Source organism: Stylophora pistillata, chromosome 5 (genome assembly GCF_964205215.1).
Source record: "Stylophora pistillata chromosome 5, jaStyPist1.2, whole genome shotgun sequence".
NCBI classification, from domain to species: Eukaryota; Metazoa; Cnidaria; class Anthozoa; order Scleractinia; family Pocilloporidae; genus Stylophora; species Stylophora pistillata.
This window is the reverse complement of record NC_142523.1, coordinates 30337187-30359366: the sequence shown is the minus strand read 5'-3', so window position 1 is coordinate 30359366 and position 22180 is coordinate 30337187. Positions and strand designations below refer to the sequence as shown.

The 22180-nt window shown below is 37.8% G+C and overlaps 2 protein-coding genes across 2 annotated transcripts in view; one reads left to right on the top strand and one right to left on the bottom strand.

The window, feature by feature from the left end:
* LOC111345445 (uncharacterized) overlaps window positions 1–22180 on the top strand; it is a 102924-nt gene that overhangs the window by 32451 nt on the left and 48293 nt on the right. The gene's annotated exons all lie outside the window — the stretch shown is intronic.
* The window catches only part of LOC111346929 (fibroblast growth factor receptor 2-like), a 28998-nt gene that overhangs the window by 3824 nt on the left and 2994 nt on the right, over window positions 1–22180 (bottom strand). Inside the window, exons 3-17 of the mRNA XM_022954182.2 lie at window positions 18037–18216; window positions 16691–16966; window positions 14945–15268; window positions 14055–14318; window positions 13633–13914; window positions 11275–11523; window positions 10194–10439; window positions 9304–9576; window positions 7991–8272; window positions 7462–7557; window positions 7075–7084; window positions 6168–6358; window positions 5002–5118; window positions 4369–4553; window positions 3226–3345 (exon numbers count right to left, since the gene is read on the bottom strand). Of these exons, the coding sequence (XP_022809917.2) occupies window positions 3226–3345; window positions 4369–4553; window positions 5002–5118; window positions 6168–6358; window positions 7075–7084; window positions 7462–7557; window positions 7991–8272; window positions 9304–9576; window positions 10194–10439; window positions 11275–11523; window positions 13633–13914; window positions 14055–14318; window positions 14945–15268; window positions 16691–16966; window positions 18037–18216 (3095 nt within the window). The remainder of the gene's footprint in view (window positions 1–3225; window positions 3346–4368; window positions 4554–5001; window positions 5119–6167; window positions 6359–7074; window positions 7085–7461; window positions 7558–7990; window positions 8273–9303; window positions 9577–10193; window positions 10440–11274; window positions 11524–13632; window positions 13915–14054; window positions 14319–14944; window positions 15269–16690; window positions 16967–18036; window positions 18217–22180) is intronic.

Sequence of the window (22180 nt, the reverse complement as noted above, 5' to 3'; positions counted from 1 at the left end):
GATTTCGTTTCCTTAACATTCCACGCGTGAAGAGTTTGGTATCCAGTCAAGTCGCCGACGGTTCAACTCGCCAACGCCAAATCGCCGACGTATAAAATCGAGTAGAGACATCGGCGAGTTGGTCCTCAATCCAGTACGACTTATTAGAAGTTAAACATGTAGAAAAGTAAACGATCGTCAGTAAAAAGAAACATTCTTTTTCTTCCAACAAAGTTTAGAAGGATGTCAACGCGAATAAAGCATGATAAACATCGCCAATTACTATAGCAGCTTCCGACGCGAACGAGTTATTTATTGTGAAAAAAGTTTATAACAGTCTCAAGGCTGACAAAGCATGATGAACATCGCCAATTACCATAACAGCTTTAGACGCGAACGAGTTGTTGTGGACAACAGCGCCGTAAAGCCTCATCAGGACGATCGGTTAGATTTTATTTAGAAAACTTAGCTGTCTAGACAAGATCTTTAGTAAAATGCCGTTCTTTTTATGTCCAACAAAGTTTTTAAGGATTTCATGGCGAGCAAAGAAAGGTAAACATCACCAATGCCTATAACAGCTTCGGACGCGAACAAGGGAGTGTGACAACAACACCGTAAAGACTCATCATGTCGATCAGTCAGATTTTTTAAAGAAAACTTAGCTTTCTAGTCGAGATCTTTTTGAAAAAACAATTCTTTTCATTTCTAACGAAGTTTTTAAGGATTTCAACGCGAATAAAACAAGAAAAGCTTCAGACGCGAACGAGTAGTAACCGGTCGACTCACCCGAAAGTAATCTCGCTCAAAGTCATGTTGCCCGAAACTCATAGTCATGTTGCCCGATATTGAGTCACGTCGCCTGAACTTTTATCGAGTGTTTAAACGTGAAGTAAAGTAACATCTTAAGTAAATCGTAAGGAATAAACACGTAAAATGTTGACTCGTAAACTGTTTTGGTCTGCTAACCTACAAAAGACTCAAACACCTCGTGGTAATTGCTGTGGTTGTCACGAAGTAGCTCGTTCGCGTCTAAAGCTTTTTTTGGTCATTGGCGATGTTAACTTTGCTTTATTCGCCTCGAGATCGTTTCAAACTCTGTAGCAAATAAAAAGAATTGTTTTTCACTAAAAATCTTGTCTAGCAAGCCAATTTTACTTTAAAAATCTGAGTGATTGACAGGATGTCAGTATTTACGGTGTTCTTGTCACACTAGTTCACGTCTGCAGCTTTTATAGTCATTACCGATGTTTATCTTGTTTTATTCGCCTTGAGTTGCTTATAAACTTCGTCGGAAATAAAAATGATTGTTTTCTAGTAAAGATCTTAACTAGAAAGCTAAGTTTTCTTTAAAAGATCTGACCGATTGACATAATGAGTCTTTGTGGTGTTGTTGTCACACAAAAAATAACTCGTTCGCGTTTGAATCTGTCATAGTCATTGGTGATGTTTATCTTTCTTTACTTTGTTCGCCATGAGATCCTTAAAAACTTTATTGGACACAAAAAGAATTGCATTCTACTAAAATCGTTGTCTAGAAAGCTAAGTTTTCTTTATAGTAATTGGCGATGTTTCTCTTGCTTTAATCGCCTTGAGATCGTTCTAAATTTTTTTTTTGGAAATAAAAAGAATTGCTTTTTACTAAAGATCTTGTCTAGAAAGCCAAGTTTTCTGAGAAAAATCTGACCGATCGCGATTGACATGATGAGTCTTTACGGTGTTGTTGTCACACAATAAATATAACTCGTTCGCGTCTGAAGCTGTTACAGAAATTGGCGATGTTTATCGTGCTTTGTTGGGATCCTTATAAACTTTGTTGGAAGAAAAAGAATGTTTTTTTTTTTACTAACGATCGTTTACATTTCTACATGTATAACTTCTAATAAGTTGTACTGGATGAGGACCAACTCGCCGACGTCTCTACTCGATTTTATACGTCGGTGAGTTGGCGTTGGCGAGTTGAACCGTGAGCGACTTGACCGTAATTCAACAGTTGGAAAGACGCAAATTCCAACTCCATCTTTTCGCAACCTTCGTTGCATGGTCTCGCTAGTCAGAGCAGAAAACATGACTGAATAGTCTTCTTCTCGGAAGTGGTAGGAACACACGGCCGAATATTTTGTGGGCTTGCAATGTGCACGTCAGAATTGCACAAAGTCAATCTACTTCTTTCTTCTCTTTTTTTCTCCGGGTCATCTGCCCCATAAAAAGTATCGGATGAAGTGCTATTCTTTTTTCTTTGTTGGGAGTGTTGCTACAACCGAAAACAGAGCACTTATCAGGCATATCCGTCAGGATACTTCATCCAGTCCTTGAAGCAAACTCATTGGAAAGCCTGGAATGACGTCACAAACTGTGCTCGACCCAGACCCATCTTGATAATTCCGTGCTACGGTCGTGTTTTGAAAAAATGCGATTTTCCACGACTTTGAAAATTTATAAAAAAAAATCGCGGTTTTAACCAAACACAGAGATTTTCTCGGCAGTTTGCTCAGTGCAATGGAAAGATTTAATAGGGCCAAAAAAATTTTTTGGGGTTATAGGCACTTTAAAACTTCTGTTTAAATAATTATTATCATATTGTTATTTGTTTTGTTTGGTTTTTTGTTTTGTTTGGTTTTTTGTTTTGTTTGGTTTTTTGTTTTGTTTGTTTGTTTGTTTTTTGCTTTACATTTTTGTTTTTATTATTTTTTTCTGAACACCTGTTATTCTGCAGAGAAAAATCAGTGCTAGCGCAAACAAAAACAGTGAAATGTTGAACACCAAAAGAATAGTCGGTCGTTCATACACTTAATTGTATGAGGAAGTAAAAAGTAGCATTTTAGCAGTTGTCGAGTTTTTTGCGCAAAAGTAGGAGAAAAGAAAAAGAGCTAAAAAAATATTTTGTGCCCCTTCACGGCGAGATGCATCAGAACTGATGATCTTGGTGAATATAAGTGAATGAGTAAATTAAGAGAAAGAGAATTTGTCATTCTCTTTAAAATAGCCTTCAAGCAGTCCTATTAGAAAAGAGGAAACACACCTTCTTTCGCGAGACTGTCTACAAAAAACCTCAGTCAAATTTATATACCCCGGTGTTTAGCGTTTTACCTTGCATTGTCTTTTCCCCTTTTTTTTAAGGTCAATGTGAACTATGAAAGCCATGTTGGTGGTCGAGCTAAGTTAATTTCATGCTGAGAAAATGCTGGTGTTTACAGCTTTTTCCAGAAAGCCCCACCATAAAACAACAACAACAAAAGCATTTCCTACCTTTTTGGCATTTCCATAGCAATATTTGAAGCTTTGATATGCCATGCCAAAGTCTGTCACTTTGCAAACATAGTTGTTATCGAGGAGAATGTTTCGGGCCGCAAGGTCACGATGGATGATCTACCAGGAGACAAAGATCCATTACGCGAAAACCTCTAATTATTAATTGATTTCATGACAAAACGGCGAGTGTGTGCGGAGAGAAAAGGGCGACTAGGCAGGCCATTATAGTTCTTTAAGGCTGTCAGGACTAAGTCGTTTACCTTCTAAAGAAAAATGTCAAAAATAGTAATGATAATGATGATGATAGTTATGATAATCACAGTAATAATAACTATGACAGTAAAATGAAATTTAGAAATGGTAAACCAACAGACGACCGGTTGTGCTCAGAAAAACAGCATGCTCTTTTCATCACCTTCGTTTCTTGTTAAAAATGTCGAGGGACGTTCCGTTTTTTCGCTTTTTCTTAAAATTAGCATAATAGTTTGGATGTTGCTCTTTTTTTCTGTGCTTTTAGCGCAGCAGAGTGTCCCACAACAGGCCAAAATCTAATATGGTTGGCGCATATCCAACCATTTTACCGTTGCCTTGATATTTCTTTGGGTAGTCACACCTCAGTAGGTATCCTATTTTAGCTGTTCCAACCGAGTTATTATGAAAATTACTCTCCTATCCTTTTTGTCATTAAAGTAAAAATTCCTTTTGTACAAGTTCACACATTCATCAAAAGGGTTTAGTTATTCAAACGAGGTCCAACCTAAACTGCGGTTTTACCCAAGCAATGGGCGTCGGGTTTTCTCTATTAGTTAAATAAATGTCCCTCGACCATAAGTTTCCAGCTTTCTTAGCTTTGATCATTTAAAAAGAACTGCTCCCGCAAAAGGTTAGGCTAAAATGAAGATAGTTTAGAACGTGGTTTTGTTAAAAAACGGCTAAACTTTGTTTGAATAACCGGCTCTATAAGTTTGACAGCCGAAGTGACCTGCTCGTACCATGGCCCAAAAAAGGTCTCAGACTTTATGTAAGTGAAACGTACCTACAGATTTCGGTCTGAATATGAGCTATCGGAAAACAGTTTAAAGCTCTGAGATTTTTCGCACTTATATTTGATTTATGACAACAATGAAGGACTTCACTTACTCCTCTCGATCCAAGGAACACCATACCGGCAGCGATTTGTTTGGCAAACATCACAAGATCATAGTTGGTCAGTTCTTGAGCCCTACCATCACCAAGATAATACCGATCCCTCACTCCTCGGCATTTTCTCAGGTAACCAGGTAGGTCGCCGCATGGCATGTATTCCATGATGAGAATTGGGTGAACTTGAAGTGGCGTAAAAAAAAAGTCAAGGCTCATAACCACAATATCTATTAACAACTTCGGAAGAGGACTCATTTTTAAGGAATTTCCTTCCTGAGACTTACACGTAAAAAGCGAGGTAGCCCGATTACCAAGATTAATGATATTAGATACTCTGGTCCTGCGTCCAAGATCTTCGTGATCGGGCTATCGATAAATGTTCTCAAAGAAGAACAGCCTCGCTACCGCGCGCGCGCGCGTACACACACACACATACACGCACACGAACGCACGCACGCACACACAAACGAAACAAAACAAAACAAACAAGCAAAACAAAAAAGAAGAAACGACAAACTTCGTGCGATCAACGGGCCATTCTGGTTATGAAGCTCATATAAAGAAGTCCTCAATATTTGTAGTATTTTTAATAACTTATACATTGAAAAAGGCCGTACATTTAGTACTTACTTTGAGTTGTAACGCAGCCCACGAACTTTACAATGTTTGGCTGATTGTTTCCACCGATAAGTTTTCCCAGATCAATTTCTCTCATCAAACAATTCCTTCCTTCCTCTCCAGCAGTGGCTACAACAACAGGGTATGTTGATGGAGAGATAATTATTGTGATAAATGCATTTGTCTCAAGCTTGAGACTGAGAAATTGTCTATTTGGTTTTCAACAGAGTTAATAGAGTTCCCTCTATTAACTCTGGTTTTCAAACCTCACATCGTCCTTTTACCATTTAGATGATTTTATCTGAAACCAATACGCTACTCAACTCACCGGCGACTTCTCCCTAGACATTGCTGAGTCGTTTAAGATCGGAATCAGCTTAAGCTTAGATCCTAACATTGGGCTCTTGGTTTTCTTTGTTTAGCCGATCTTTATGTAAATTATTTTTGTTGTGGCTTTTGTTCCGTATGTTGCCGCGAACGGTGACCACCCACAAAAATCAGAACTTTTAAACCGAAATTCTTCGCGATGGCGTCGCGAAAACTCGCACTAAATACTTGTAGTGATTAACCCAACATTATGACCGAAATAGAGAAAAAGTGAACAATATAAAGAGGTCTCAAATCGATGGCCTCGTGGCACCGTTCAGAGATGCCACCTCCGCGCATGCGCGAAATCTTAGCTGTCCCGTACGGAAACCCAGGCGACGGCCGCGAGTTGACCATCCGCAACATTGCAAATACTATCGAAAACCACCGTCCACTCAGACTGTTGGAATGCCCCCTGAATCCGAGACAGTCAACCGCTACAAAAATGGGGATGAGTCACTTTATATCGGAAGTACTTGCACTTTAATAAAACATAGTTTAAGGGAAGAGTAAGCTCCAGTGGATCCAGTGGCGGATTTAGAGCTCGAGGGAAGATCCGGGAGACCACCTTCTCCCTCCCCCCCACCCCATAAAAAATGCCCGACTCAAAAATGTTTGGAATGACAATATCGCCAAACTGGCTGATTCTTTTCAATTCATTTGTTTACCTTTTCTCCCGTTTGTTCCGTGTTTATCTGTGAGTGAAGAAGAGTGAGGGAAGGGTGTGTGTTGATTTGAGAATAAACTTTTTTGAATCCACCCCTGGAAGCCATATATATATATATAAACATATCGAATCAAAGGAATCTTACGCGTGAAGCATTTAGCAGCGACTATTCGGTTTCCAGGTCTCCCATTTGGTGAACTCAGGAGAGCTCTCCACACGGCTACGAACGCCCCTCGTCCAATGACTTCTTGAAGCAGGACACGGCTCACCTCAATTTCCCATTCATCTACCTCTACATTCGACGGCTCCATCTGAACTTTCTCCCCTTGAACAGAACTGAAAATTGGAAGCATTATAAATTTTCTGGATTAAAATAGAAAAGGCGATAAAGAAAAATGAAATTAGAAGCCAAAAAAAAAATTATCAGTTTGCTAGTATAATCTGATTTATTGCCCTGACTCGTATCGAGATAGCACCCTTACTGATGATGAGAAGACAAAGTTTTCGCCAAACCAGGGACCTATATTATCACAAAACACGTTTGTAACTATGATTAGGTGAGTACACTCTGAAAATCGGATGAAGTTGAAAAATAACCTCGTTGTTTGGTGAAATCAGTCATGGAAACCTTTTTCAGTTGATATCTAAACCGAAAAATTATACTTGAATTTTAAATTAAAGGAAAAAAAAACTTTGAATTCAATGATAAAATCAATTGGAATTCAAAGAGACTTGTGAGACAAGAAAGAAAAGAATTAGCAAGCGAACGAATGAAGCTGATTCTAAATAACAACTGATGAATGTTAACTATGCATAATGACCATGATGAAAGTAAAGTGATATTATCTCTGTGACAGTCATCATTCAAGGTCGTGAGTCATGAAGGTGGTAATAATTAAATAAATTTTTTGGACAAAATGAGAATGCTTCACAAAAAAAAAATAGTAAGTTTATGTTACTGACTATAGAGACAGCATGGAAAAGATTAAAGCACATGGCGAGAACTCCACGTGTAGAAATTTCACGAAAGAAAGGTAAAACAGTTGACTTACAGAGCCACAGCTGTAATTCCAATTGAAAAATTTAATGGAAGAGACAAAGAAGGTAAAAGCTTGTATTAATTAACTCACTCAAGTATTCTTATAAAATTGGTAGACAATGACACCATGATTTGAATTTGCGGCAAATATGAGCTCAAAATTTTCAATTGTTCTCCAAATACCGACATCAATAATGTTAACAATAACAATTATTTAAAAAATTACAATATCCGCTCGTTCGTTTTAGTGTTTTTTCTACGGGTAAGGGTTAGCTTGGGGAAACAGTTAAAGTGTGGGGTGAAGTAGAAAAAAAAAAAGAAAAAAAAAGACCTAACCATTTTCGTTTCTCTTACTTTAAACAGTAAATAGCTAAAATAAAACAAGGTAACTGGACTTCACCTGTCCTTCGACTCTTGCAGAAAAAGCAGGCAATCAGCAAAATGACAATCACTGTTGCCACTGATCCACCAATGTAATACCACAAAGAATTGGAACCTTGCATGTGTCAGATAAATATGTGGCAATGGATAAATCTCAACGATAGTAAATGTTACAATAATAATAGTCATGTTACCGTTCAAAGTGGTTGTGAGCATTCCTACTGTGTTATTTTAATCTGTGATCGACGCCTGTTTTCAAAAGCGAAATAACTGATTTTCATTATATAAATTTACAGAGAATCATAGGTTATTTACTTGTGACCTTCCAAGTGAAAAAGTGTACTATGTGAGAATCTACATGTATAATGTTCTGCTACTGTTTCTAATCTCTTTTTAATTGAAGAAAGTATTTTCCCAGAAAACAAAAACCAATAGTAAACTCTGAGAAGGAAGTAAGAAGTAGAAGTTTTCTTCTATAAGGATGACCTCGTTACTTGATTATTGAAGTTTTATGTGCTTCCTTAGACACAACAGTAACGCCAGCTTACCTTTGACAGTTATTTTTACAAAGTAGCGGGCCACAAACCCAAGCTTGTTACGTCCTTCGCAAGAGTATTTTCCACCGTCTTCTTCCAAAACCTTAGAAATGGTAAGTTCACTCTCTTTCTTATCCAATTGTGTATAAATCTTTGCCCTTTCTGATGGTGAGTTTCCATCTTTTTTCCAAGCTACTTTTATTGTGTCTTCGTTGACCTGGCAGGTCAATGTGAGGGCATCTTCTGTTGTGAGTGTTGGATATGGATCTGGAACAATTTGAGCAGAGGCTTTTCCTACGTTGACAATAAGGGGTAATTCATTTAAAGATATTCGAACTCGCATTTACAACTCTCCAAAGTAAAACAAAATTGGATTAATATTAATAAAAGGAAAACAACCTAGATTCGACTTCATGAAAGGAATGTTTGGAACATGTTGCTTCGGTTTGGAAAAGGTTTCAGAGGAGAATTTGAGGCCCCATGCTTTTAAATGACTAGTTACTGTTGCAATCGCCCAAAATTGCATGGTTCCAATACTTTAAAATTTTAAACTAACCTCTTAGTAACTGTATCGAAAGGACTCCACAAATCAGTTAAGTAGCCCAATCTATTCATCCCCAGGTTCATAGTCGAGATGATTGTGCGTCACATAAATAATTGATGACTTTGCGTCTTACTTTTTCAGCTACCTATCATCGTGTATCATCGAAACATTTACATGCAGCAGCCGAAAAAGTTAAAAATCTATCACATTAGCTGCAAATCGTACACTAGTTTGTTTTCCTTGGTCGTGATTTTGTACTCCTTCCCTCACAGGGGATATTGCACTCGCTTATTCACTTGTCAGAATGAATATCTACCCACGTTCACACGTCAACCCGCAAGTTTTAAAAGCTGGAGATTCAATATGCTTATGCTTATGCCTACCAAAGGCCGTTTGCGCCTGAATATCTGCCAGAGACAATTGCATGCCAAAGTCTTGTTGAAAACTGTAAAATCAGCAAAGATGTCATGTCACTTCAAACATATTACAAATTTAGAAGTGGGGTGTTACCCAGCTAAGGATCTGATTATCCAAAAAGTTTACCGGCTCGATTTCTCAAAAAACACGTGTATCTCTTTAATCAACGGGCAAATTACACTAATTCGTATCAATTAACAATGATAGCGCCGTCACTTTTATTTCTTTTCTTTGTTTGTTCTCGCCTTCCAAATGACTACAGCTTTATCTTCATATCCGTTCCCCTCTCCATTGTCATCGTCTTTCTTTTCGTCATCGTTATCGTTAAAGCCATCGTAATCATTATCATTATTATTAAACTTACCATAAACACGTAGTGTTGCAGAGGAACTAGAAGTATTTGCTTTGTTTTTCGCTTCGCACCTGTAAGTGCCTTTCATCTCTTTTGTGACACTTGGCAACTCTAGCAACGATTCTCCATCGTGATCGGTTCGACTGATGTCAGATGGGAGGTCACTATTATTAAAAAGCCAGACTATGGTTGGTTTTGGCACACCTGAGGCTCGGCAACTGAAGTTGACTGGATACCCTTCGGTTACAGACTGGGTTATCGGAGGCTTAGTGATCTCGGGAGAAACTTGAAGTAAAAAGACCAACTGATTCAAGAAAGGTTTGCACTGACCGTTTTAACCCTTTCTGCTCAACTCTAAATAAAACTGCAAAAACAAACAAACAAACGAAAAAACAAACAAACGAACAAACAAACCACGCAATAAGTAAGCCTATCTTTCTTCTAAGTTTTATTTCCCGTAACATGAGTACACGCACGAAGATGCTGAAAGGGATCTCATAAAGCGTTTGTCATAATGTAATAGTGGGAGTTGTTTTTGTAAATTTATTTGTAGCTTTAGTCGTAGTTTAGCTTCCGAGAGTACTATCGGGGTGTCTATAAGTCAGAATCATCTGTATATGATCAGGAACCCTTCAACAGAGAAACGAACTAATGCTGGCAAATTGAAACTTAGTAAACATGGGAGTTCTTTTCAAATCTCATTCCAACTTCGGTAATAAATTATTATGTTATGAAAATGTATCATGAGATCATTATTCGTTACTCATTGGCATATTTAAAGGAAATGAATTAAGAGAGAAAAAGAATGTCCTTTTATTCTGGCTTAAACTACAAAGACGTATACTAACACTTTCTCGAGTTACAAATTTACTATATGACATAGACTACAGTATGGAGTTTACCTGTGACATCGATCCAGAAGGAGGCGTTAGCTTTGCCATAATCATTTTGAGCGGTGCATTCATAATTGCCCTTATCCTTAAAATTCGCGCGTTTAATGATCAGGGTATTGTTGGTACTAAGAAGCACTCCATCCTTGGTCCAGTTTACAGATATTTCTGGATCACCACTCCGATAACACTTCTTAGTAAACGTGGAGTTAACTTCAATGTTAACATTGTTGAACTCAAACTTTACACGGGGTGGAACTACGAAGAGAGTAGAAAAAACACAGATTGCGAACTGCTAATATAGTAATCAAAGATTCAAAGCCCCATCCCCAATTCTCTTCCCCGTGCCACTCAAATACATACATAAAAAGCCGAAGATTAAACAAGTTTTGACTATATCATGCAAATGCTTCGAAAAACCACGTAAGCCAGGCTATATTGCTAACTGAGCTTTAAAACCATCACGCAGGAATAGATATAAGATAAAACGGTCTGAAAAAACACTTATCACGGACCTGGTCGTAACAAATGAATCCATTGCAGTTACCAGCCGAAACGTTGGAGGTTAAGTTTTTCTGATGGTTTCCCTAAGATTCCTTTCTACTCGGTACTTTTATGTCACCCAACAACACAACATGGGTAAGAGAGACCGACTGTGCAAGTTACATAACGCACATAATTCCCAGAAATTCTGATTCGCACCGTAGGATCAGTCGTTATGGGAGCTACAATTTAATGTGCCCTCAGCAGTACAGTAGAGAAACGGAAAAAGGTAAAACTTTTCAAGTTTGTGGGGTAGAGCTCTGGAATGGAATCCCTTTAGAAATACGTAAAAAGGATTCTATTAGTTCTTTTAGTTCTGCCTGTTTTTAAACAACTCTTAACTGTTTTAGAAGAGGTTAAGGGCGTAGAGCCACTAGTTCAACATTTTATACTATCTATACACCATCCTTTATCAACGAAGTTGTTACTTACTTCCACAATGACCTTGAAGCTCAGACCCAGACCCCTTAATCCAGAGTCCAGCCCACTGGACAAAAATTTTCACCCAGTAGACAAACCAAATGCATGACTATGAGATATACAAACTCACCCTTAACAGAAATCTCGACGTATTCGGTAAGTATACCAGCGGCATTCTCTGCTTTACAAGTGTACAACCCTTCGTCTTTCTTTTTTATTTTAGGGAAAAGGAGAGACCAACTCTTTTGCAGCAAAGTATTATTCTTGAGCCAGGTTATCTCGGGCTCAGGCCGACCAGCTACAATTTCACACGTCAATTTCACACTGTTTCCCTCTTTGATGAGATTGCTTGCCCCAGAAATATTCACTTTTGGTGGAACTAAGAGGTAAAAAAAGAAAACAACAACAAAAAACATAAACAGAAAACGGTGGCATCACTAAAGAGAAAACACTACTCCATTTCAATGTTAATATATTTCATTGAGATTTTATAGCAACGTTTCTGGCCTCTTTGCGCAATTTTTATCATCATTTTCACAGAACTCATTGGACCGAGCTAGGAGTTAAGAGGCAAAATAGAGATAAATTGGTTAAACCCCTTTTTCGGATGCAAACCTACAGACTCAAATAGTCACTTGTTGTATTCATCTTCGCATCCATTTTATGTCAGGAATTCCATTCCCTTTCCTCAGTTTCAAAAACTTCGACATTTATGTAGAGATGACTGATTTTTTCGACAAATTAGAGGAAATGTGCCAGTTTTTCGAAAAACGTGGTCACTCTGTTTCCGTCGTTCAAGCGGGTCACCACCGTGCCCAACTTATTGATCGACAGTCAGCACTACTAACGTCACAGAAGGAAAATTCCGATCGACCGCATCTCATTCACTCTCACATTTCACACTCACAACGACTCAGTTAAATCCATTATTCTAAAAACTTTAAATGATCTCAAAACGATCCAAAGACTGGCATCATCTTTTCGCAACCTCCTCTTATGTCATTCAAACGTGACAAAAACAGAGGCAACTTTTTGGTCAGAAGTTCTTTCGAAACTAATGATCAACCTGGAACTTTTAAATGCGCTCGCATACGATACAAAACTTGTCCTTTCATTCACAACGCTGAAAAAATATCGGGACCCAAACGATCCAATAAGATTTTTGATTACTTCACGTGCACCTGAGTTAATGCCATCTATTACATAACTTGCATTTCTTGCAAAAGGATACACATCGGCGAAACAGGAAGATGACTAGATGACCGATTCCGAGAACACCTTCGCGACGAAGAAAGTAGTGACAAGGACGCATTAAAACCAGTCGCTAGACGCTTTAATTTAACTAATCATTCTAAGCAGTAAGTGGCAATCTGCTGTCTCTTCTTACATTTAGGTAGCTCGGAAAGTCGCATAACTCTTGAACAAAAGTTGATCTTTCAAATCGCCACTCTTAATCCCGTAGGTATCAACGAAAGCCTTTTGATCTATTGATTTATTCTTGTTTTTCTCGTCACCATGTTCTCACTAATAGCGTAGCTCCACTTTCTGCTTTAAAATACACTCACAACCCACCATTCCTCTCTTCGCTCTGGCAAAGGGCTAACGCTCGAAACGTCAGCTTTCTAACTCTTTACGGTGGCGAAATTACAATTTTTAAATTGCAAATTTTTAAATTGTAAATTTTTAAATAGTAACTAAGTTTCAAAACTTAGTTCGTGTCTTTTTCTTTGTTTCTTTGTTTGTTTTCGGATCGCAGACCTCTTGAACTTCGTATCAAGGTCTATTAATAGTAGTCTTCCATTGCAACGGACCAATTTATGAGCAGACAGAAGGCACAGCCACGGGGAGTCCGGTCTCCATAGTTACTGCTAACCTTTACATAGAGAGTTTTGAAAAGAAAGTGACAACGTCATCATCCTGCAAGCCAAGGATCCGAGGCATTACATAATTGATACTTTTATCATCTTGGATCAGGAGAACATCGATAGCTTCCGACAGTATTTTTACAACCAAAAGCCTTCGTTCGCTTAACCGAGGAGGCAAACCAACAACTCCCTCGCCATTCTCGTAGGCGCAGGTGACACCAACGCGCAGCATGCAGTCAAAGCGTCGCGATCCACATCCGAAATAACTGCATCGTTAGTCAAACGATTATACTTAATACAGAAAGAGAACGTACCGTGCTAGTCAGCCGATGCCGTTTTTTAGCACTTGACCAGTTTATAAAGAAACTAGAAATCTCATCGAAAGGCACTACTTTGCGTTATGACGATCAACCTGCGGAGTTTACAACTATAATTATCTAACACAATACCCTTTTTCAAACAACTAAAATCAACAATATAATTGTGATATGGTTTCACCTCGCATAGCTGCAGATATGGACAGCGAAAACGCTTTAAATTTGAGTTGGTTAGATAACAGTCAATTTTTTAGGAACTGATGTAATTGCATGACTTGCTTTACATTACCCCTATTAGTTACTCACTTATAACTGTCACAACTATGCTTTTCTCATTCCTTGTGACCCTCTTTTTTCCTTTAGTTTGTTCCATTGTACAAATGTATGTCCCTTCGTCTTCAAGCTTTACGGGGCTAATTTTTAGGCTGCCATTGGATACTTGATAGAATCGTCTGTGGTCTAAAGAATTTCCTCTTTTTTTACTCCAAGACATCTGTGGGCTTGGTTCTCCCTCGGCACTGCAGCTTATAATGTCAGATGTGCCCGCAATCAAGGTTTTTTGGTCTAGCGTGTTCTCAGTAAATTTTGCTGTCGAAAGAAGTGATAAGAACCACCAATATCATAGCAGTACTATTGAAAGGTCAGTAGTATGCTAGCCTTACCTTTCATTATCCTAAATTTTTAGCCTGTGCCTGTATCTTTGTAAGCTGAAAAGATGTGTTTCTTACCATTAACGTAGACAATGTAATATTGAACATATTCCAGTCTGTAGCATTCGTACAATCCTGCATCAGACAACTGCACCTTGTCGATGAACAGTTCACCAGTTTCTTTAGTCCTGATTCTTTGATAAGTAGAGTTTTTGATTTGAAGCTTTCGACCATTAATCTTCCATCTTGCATAACTGGTTTCATTATGTATTGAGCATTGAAGCTCTTCATTGCTACCAATATCAAAAAAGAGTTCTTTTTTGTCCAACACTTTTTTGTTCTCTGCAAGAAATGGTTCAGTTAGAGGATTTATAGAGAACAATTAATTCATTTTAAATAACATCACAGGTAGAGAAAGGAAAGATGAACATATTTACCTATACCAATCCTTAAATTGACAGACTTGTAGATTTTTCGAACATTATATTACGCTAAGTTACATTACTCCACACAAAGTCGTCAACCTTTGTCAATTTATGTTATAATTACATCCAAATTTTAAAAGTCATGAGGCCCCCGAAAGACCTAGGTAACCCTTCACTGAATCATGAAATCCAATAAACAGCCATTGAAACTCCCGTAAAAGTCATTTGAGCCCTAGCTCAAGTCACTTGAGTCATATTACCTCAGACCAAGTGAAATTACCACTAAGCTTAGTCATGTCACCCCAAACCAAGTCATGTCATCCCCATTCCGAGTCAGATCTTTATCTTAAGTGTAAAATCTGCGAAAAAATATATGCTTTCTCGCAAGCCGTACTTCAACAGAAACCTTTAGAAAAGAGCTTCTGGTCATCTATTGCTCCGAGTTCTTAGCTGATTTTCCTTTACCCTAAGATGTCTAACCGTGGAAGAGAGACAACACAAGAGAACAGAATCACCTTTCGGGCTTTATAATGAACTACTTACTTGGTTGACACAACGCCTGAGAGCCCTTGCCATCTGATAAACATTGAGGTGGGATTTTAACCTTTCCATCAATACGAGCACAAGATGCAAGTTCTGGCTCATCTCCTTTGCAAGAGATATTTGACACTACAAAAGGAATTCCCTCATCCTTTACGTCTGAACCAATGAATTCCGCCAAAGCCTCCTCAAAGCCAAGTTGACGACAAATAACTTTGACATCGTCAAAATCCCATTTATTCCTGCAGATCTTTGCCCATTTACCTTTGTAAAATACTTCCACTCTTCCTCCATACTCCAGATTTGCACCATTCAAGCGAACAGGAACTTAGGAAATTACAAAACGTTAAATACACCGTGATAAAATTAGCTAGTTATGGGAATGACAAATTTATGAAACATTACGAACGACCATAAATCACGAGGTGAATTTCTCAGTTAGTGCCAATTTGGTGATTGCCTGTGTTTTTCATCATTCTCGGTGTATTATTTTGTATTTTCCGTCAGGCTACAAGTTTCGTTGGTTCGGAAAATAATAGTTACGATGTTGCAGGTGTCATTTGTTCTCCAATGTAGATCGAGACGTTTACATTGCATATTGTTAGTCTCCTTGAAGCGATGTGGTCGACGATCCCCTTTTGCAAAGCATTCGTGTTTTTCACCTCGTAAGTTTCATCATTATACTAACTTGAAAGCAAACTAGATCTAATTTATATTTGCAGTATTTTAGAACTTTTAAAAGCGTGTTTTCGTAACTTTAAAACACTAAACTTTGACAGTGCAATAGGGAAATTAATTTTTTAATTTTCTCATTAATTTCTTAATTTTTTAATAATTTTTTAACTTTTAATTTTGTAAATATAGACTAGTGAGCAGCACTTCTGCCAACAGTAGATGTAAAACTTCTTTTATTTTCCGACGCGTTTCGTCTAACTGTCGTAGACTTCTTCAGGGAGTTTTACAAGTATAACTAAAGGCCTGTATTTATAAGCCAAAGTTACGGGGGCCGATGACCATAAAGGCTTGGCCGGACTTACGAACAGGAACAGGCGAGGTTGTGAAATATTTCAAACGTAAGGAAAGGTGAGAAAAATATTTTGGGAAAAATATTTTGGGGGCCACGGTTTTAGCTAGAACCGTGGCCCCCAAAAAATTTAAAAAATAAAAAATTAAAAAATATATTAAAAAATTAAAACATTATAAAACTTTTTATAAATTCTATTACCTCTAAATCATTAGTCTTCTATAATCAAGGAAGAGACGTTCTGTCAGGTGTCAGTTAGAAATTTGGAAAATTTTCTTATCGCACGCAAAAGAGAAAAAATGGGAATGGAAGAGTAAGAAAAAAGTTTTAGGGGAGCTGAAATTAAGGATTTAAAAGTATTAATTTGACTCTTCCTTTGAAAACTATAACGTTCATGAGCCCTAAATTCATGATAGCACAGGTTCTTATTTCGACAGCTTTTATGTAGTTATCTTTTAAGCATGTAGGAAACGGCTAAAATCAACTACTCGGCAATGGTTTGAAGACTCGCGAGGCGCAGTCGAGTGAGTCCGCAAGACATTGGCCAATCAGATTGCGACATTACTGCCAGCTGTGGCAGAATTTTTAATTTTTGATACCTTTCTTGTATCTGAGCAAACCTCGACGACGAAAAATAATTTTCCTTAAGCAATTTTACCTCTCTGTCAATGTACTTGAAGTTATCATGGTACCAAATCCGGAAAATGAGTAAAATTCATTTTTACCTTTGCAGAATTGCTGTTTCTTTGTCAAGTTTTTTTCACATGTAGTTGGAATGGTGCAGTTGTGGTTGATGGATGTCTTGGAGGCGTTGACTCTTTCTGCATACCATGTGTCATTAACATAAACACCGTTGTTATAGTAGCCCATGGCCATGCAGGTTGAATTCAGATCAGCTTCATTCCATTGACTTGTACAAAGCTTTTGCCAGCTATTGTTCGCGTAGATTTCCATTCTACCGACAGATGGGTTATTCTCTGTTTTAAAACGCAGTGGAAATCCTTCAAAAAATTTAAAAAAAAAATCTAGTTTCTTTGTTTGTTCTTTTTTTAAATAGTTTTAATAATGGAAATAACATCGATAATAATCAAAATAATAACAAACATCTCAGCAGTATGCAGGACGCCTGTTATACATGGACTTCATATTGGGCCTTGCTCACCACATTATATTTCATTGTATCCGATTTATCACTTTCACGGGTTTATTACGAATCAACTTAACGGCCTGCTCCCAGTTGGCTTGTTAGCTCAATTGGTAGAGCGCTGCACTAGTATCGCAGAGGTCATTGGTTCGAATCCGTACAGGCCTGATTTTTTTCAGGTCTGATTTTCGCTATTGCTTAAATAGCGCTATCTACTGCGAGGATCGTGCATCATACGTAATAATTGCTATACTGAATAGAAGAGGAGAAGAGATTTTAAAACGAGCATAATCTGTAGCTAACAGCAAACTGTAACTTGACGTTTTATGTACATGGAACGAGTTTTGTTGGGGATGGCACAAAACTTCAACGCGTTTATCCCGTAAATTCTTTAATTTTCAACGATCGCAATCGATAATACAAACATGTCATGAAAACGGTTACAAAACGGTGAAAACTGAGAAAGAAACAAACAAGAACGACAAATAAACATAATGAATACCTAAAACAAGGGTCAATTGAAATTTCACTTACATTTTGTGCGAACCAAAGTGACGAAAAGAAGAGTTTACAGTCCGCAAGGGTTCATCGACAAAAAACACGTGTGAGACAGCTACAGCCGAAAGACATGTGACCAAACTCTAACTTATGTAGATGTCACGAAACGTAACGCAAACAAAAAAAGGCAAAATCAAAGGAAAAAACGTCACAGTCTAAGTTAAACTAAACAGGTTTTATTTCTTTCTTTCAAAAAGTGCATGGAGAATTTTGTGCCTTAATGATAGTGTGTGATTAAAGTTCAAACTCAGAATTTTTCCTGTATTCATTGTTATTTTAATATCTGTTCGTGTATTCACTATTTTTTTCTTTTTTTTGTCAGAGACTTTCCTTTCGCTGAAATCACAAAATTAGATTCTTGCATGTTACCTTCAAGACAACTGGACGTGTTGCTACATTCTCTCAGCAGTGCTCTGTTCCCAGTGCATTGTTTCCCACCATACATGTATAATGGTTCTGGATTAGTACATTCTCTTTCCCTTGTTTGTATACCATCAACTGGCCTGGTACAGATACTCCATGAGTTCCATTCGCTCCAGCCACCTTCGACTTAAAAAAGCCATTGTTGTTAATAACTGCATGTGATAAACAACCATAGACGATATATTGAGGTCATTTAACAAAATACGGTATGTACGACAAGGGCACAGTCGATATTTCGACCTTCCATTGTCATTAATTTGAATGCTCAAGCGGTTGGCTGATTAATTTGGTAAGGAGCGATGTTGTTTAGTTTGCATATAATTTATCGAAGTATCTCGAGTTTAAATATCCTTAGCGAAAAATAATTTGTGTTACTCTTAGTTGTGAGACATGCAGGTTTGGGATTTAACTCAGTTTAGTCATGCGAACGTTGTCAAGGGTTTATGGACGTCGCCAGCAAAACTAGTTAAACTCAGATTATTCATAAGTTATCAACTTTAGTCAGTGTTCAAGAAAAACCATTTGAACCTCCTATTTGATCACGCAAGTTCAGAAAAGCGGAAATGAATAACGAGATATTGAGATGAAACAATATCGAACTCAGGCGGACCATGATATATGCACAAATTAAAGAGACGTTTTCATTTGCCCATGTCGTGGCCGTAAGGCCACGCGAGATGCATGTGTAAAGAAGAAAATAGTCAAAGAATACCTAAGGCTAACTCGTAGTTAAAGCAGTCAATATAGAAATAAAACATGATCGTGAACTTGTAGCCTCCCGGCTAGCTCAATGGATAGAGCGCTGTACTGTTGTGCGGGAGGTCGAGGGTTCGAGCCCTGGCCGGACCAACACTCAGAGTCTTAAAATAATTGAAAGAATATGCTGCCTTTCTATAACATCAAGAAATGGTTAGATATTTTAGTCTTCTCGGATGGGGACGGCTTGTATGTATTTACAAGCAAAAACATTGAGATCAGGTATTTACAAAGGTCTAAAATGTTCAAGCATGTTTGTTTGCTTCAAAGACATAGCTTGATCGCATTGCGAAGTCCATCGTTCGTCTTAGCTGCATTAACTGCACAGGGTCAATAACGTTCTGTGATTCCATCCACGACTAGTATTTTTGGAAAGATTGCGCTGCCTGTTTAGTCGATACTAGTTTCTCGTTGTCGCCCTCATCTTCTTGATCGCTACATACAATTTCCATCGCTTTCCGTCGAATCTCCGACAATGGGGGCTAAAATCTCTTCATCAGACATTTGCGGTGAATTTGGGAGCTCGTTTTCCAGATCAAACCAGTATTTCACATCGCGAACATTAGGCATTTCCTCATTGTCAAGTTGCCGTACATGTTTCAACATTTCGACCATGGACTCAGCGATATTATCCTCTCTGAATTCGGGCTGTGAATTTGACTCAATATCAGTTGTCCGAATTTTGAAAAGCGCACAGGATAATATGCTGTTTCAATTGTCTTCTGAAAGGATTATTGGGCTTTTTGCGACTTTGAGTTTTCATGGTCACAACTAATTAATATTCATGGACTGGGACCAGAGAAAAAAGTCCGGATGATCGAATAGTCCGGATAATCGAGGTTCGTCTGTATATGCATATATAGTTTATACAAACTGCACGCATTCAAAATTCGTCAACTTTCGAAGCTGCAGACAGAATCTTTATTCATCTGCACAAGCAAAATTGCACTTTTTTCCAATCTTATGTCTTGTTTCGCCTCAGCTGCATAACAAATATTTGTATTGTAAAGCCGTTTACAGGGTTTTCTCCCGTTCGTATCTGATAACAAACCTTTGAGTTTTCTGCCTCGGAACGAAAATACCTCAGAACAAACCTTTTTCCGACGGCAAGGTTTTTGACTGATTTAAATTAAACATACGCGGCAACGGATTGCGCACGGTTCTTGTTTCGCCGCATCAGATCATAAACAAATGAGGCATGAGTGGATAGTAACTTACACCCAAGAGAGTGAAACAAAAAATGACTGGGAGGCGAAAAATAGGCATTGCGATTGAAAAGATTACCAGCCATTATTTTTACCCGCGCATCAGCGAGTCTATTCCCAGCTTTGTTTGACGCTTCACAGGAATATTTACCGCTGTCGCCAGTTTCATCATCTGATATGGTAATAATTGTCTTTCCTTCTTCGATATCGAATTTTTCCCTTTGAATTTTTTAGGCACCATATTTTTTCCAGATTGTATCTTTTGATTTTGGAATAGGCAAGTCAATTAAAGTGTTCCCCCCCATTATGGGAAGTGGCTGCCTTTGAATAATTTAAATGATGGGTATTTCTGCAAAGAGAAACAAGAGTCATCCGTGATTGTGTCATGCACTTAAGAGGGTCTCAACGGGGTGATGGCTCTCACAGCCAAAGGTTGAAACCCTGGCTATTTTACGGCTTACGGTCACTTTCTTTCCGTTGTGATTAAAATAAAAGTTTTTTTTATGGTTAGGCATTTTTATCACCAATGGTTAAAATTTGGCCGTTTTAATCGTACTAGCTACTTTATTTTTCCGTTTTACGTCGATAATAAACTGGGCAAGCGAAAAAAGCCAGTCGAAAGGTTTGACTTTTAAATTTTCATTTTTACTCTCCATTCAAAAAGACAATGTTTTTCATTTCCAGTACAAAAGTAGTTTGATTGAAGAGCTCTTGTCACCTTTTAATCAAACCTGTAATATTATTAATCTCAACTGAATGAGTCTCATCACAAGTTAAAAAGATCCACAAATCAACTTTATGGATAGATGCCAGGGGAGTTGATAACCAAAGGAATTGTTTCGAACTTTTACCGCAAATTTCGCTCAGGAATGTAAGCAGTTTTTCCTGTTTCCATTACCTTGTTCATTGTCAAGATTGTTAATCTTTGTATCACTAGCAAAAATAGCTTTTGATTTCACTTTCTTTGTCATTTACTACCGCTCTGTATTCTGAACTTCTTGGATCTCTTCGTCGGAGAAATACCTTTTTTGAAATATTCCGGCTAAGATGTTTATTTATTTATTCATTCATTAACTTTGCCAAACAACAACAACCACCGTTATAAAAATAGAAATAAATCGAAAGAAACTGTGAATAAGTCGTGGATACATTACGTTTGAATGAGTTTTGAAGATAAGTAAATTCCAATTGGTAATTCCCGGATACAGTTGAAACTACCTGGTATTACTTTAAACTGCTCAGGGTGATGTTGGGTGAATGGTCAGAATGCACATTAATATTCAAGCTATCGGTCAGTACAAAATACAGACTGCAAACCGGGTACGAAATGCAGACTAGGTACAAAATGCAGACTGCAGACTCCATATTGGGCACAGAATGCAGAGTGGAAATTTTGAAAACTGTTTTTTCGTTTGATACATGATAACATATGTCATTTTACAACTTACCGAGTTTCACGCAATCGCTTTTTAGCAATCGCTTTCATGATCATTTGCAATATTTCGGAATATTCCTTAACCGTTTCCTCGCATATTTTGTTTTTAACAGAATGGCCATTGAACTCGATTTTTAAAAAAGCGGCCACAACCGTTCTCAAATAGAATTTCAAGCCTTCGTATATTCTTCTCATTTCGCCCGCGAGATGTCAGTATTGAAAAAAAAAAAAAAAAAAAAAAAGACAGCTTTTTTATGTAGTATGAACTCTTCACCTTCACAAAATAGGTATAACTAACACCAGAAAGAAACTGCTTTTACTTGGAGACTTCAATACGGACATGTATAAGAATAGAGATGAATGCCGTTTTCCAGACACAAGGCTGGTTAGCTTTTGAAATCAATTCTGTTTCTCAACCCGAATCGATAATCCAACAAGAGTAACTTAAACATCTAAAAGACTCATCGATGTTTTATTAACTAGTCACGCGGAATGTTATGCTACAAGCGGCTCTTCACATCTTGGACTGAGCAATCACGACTTTAATCTTTACAGTGCGAAAAAATAAGAATTCAAGGCCAAAGCCGCGCTTGATCGAGTTGAGGAGCATGAAGAATTTTAAATTGCCCGACTTTTTGGCTGATTTAAAAAGGCTCCCATGGTCTTCGGCCGACACATTCGACAATGCCGATGG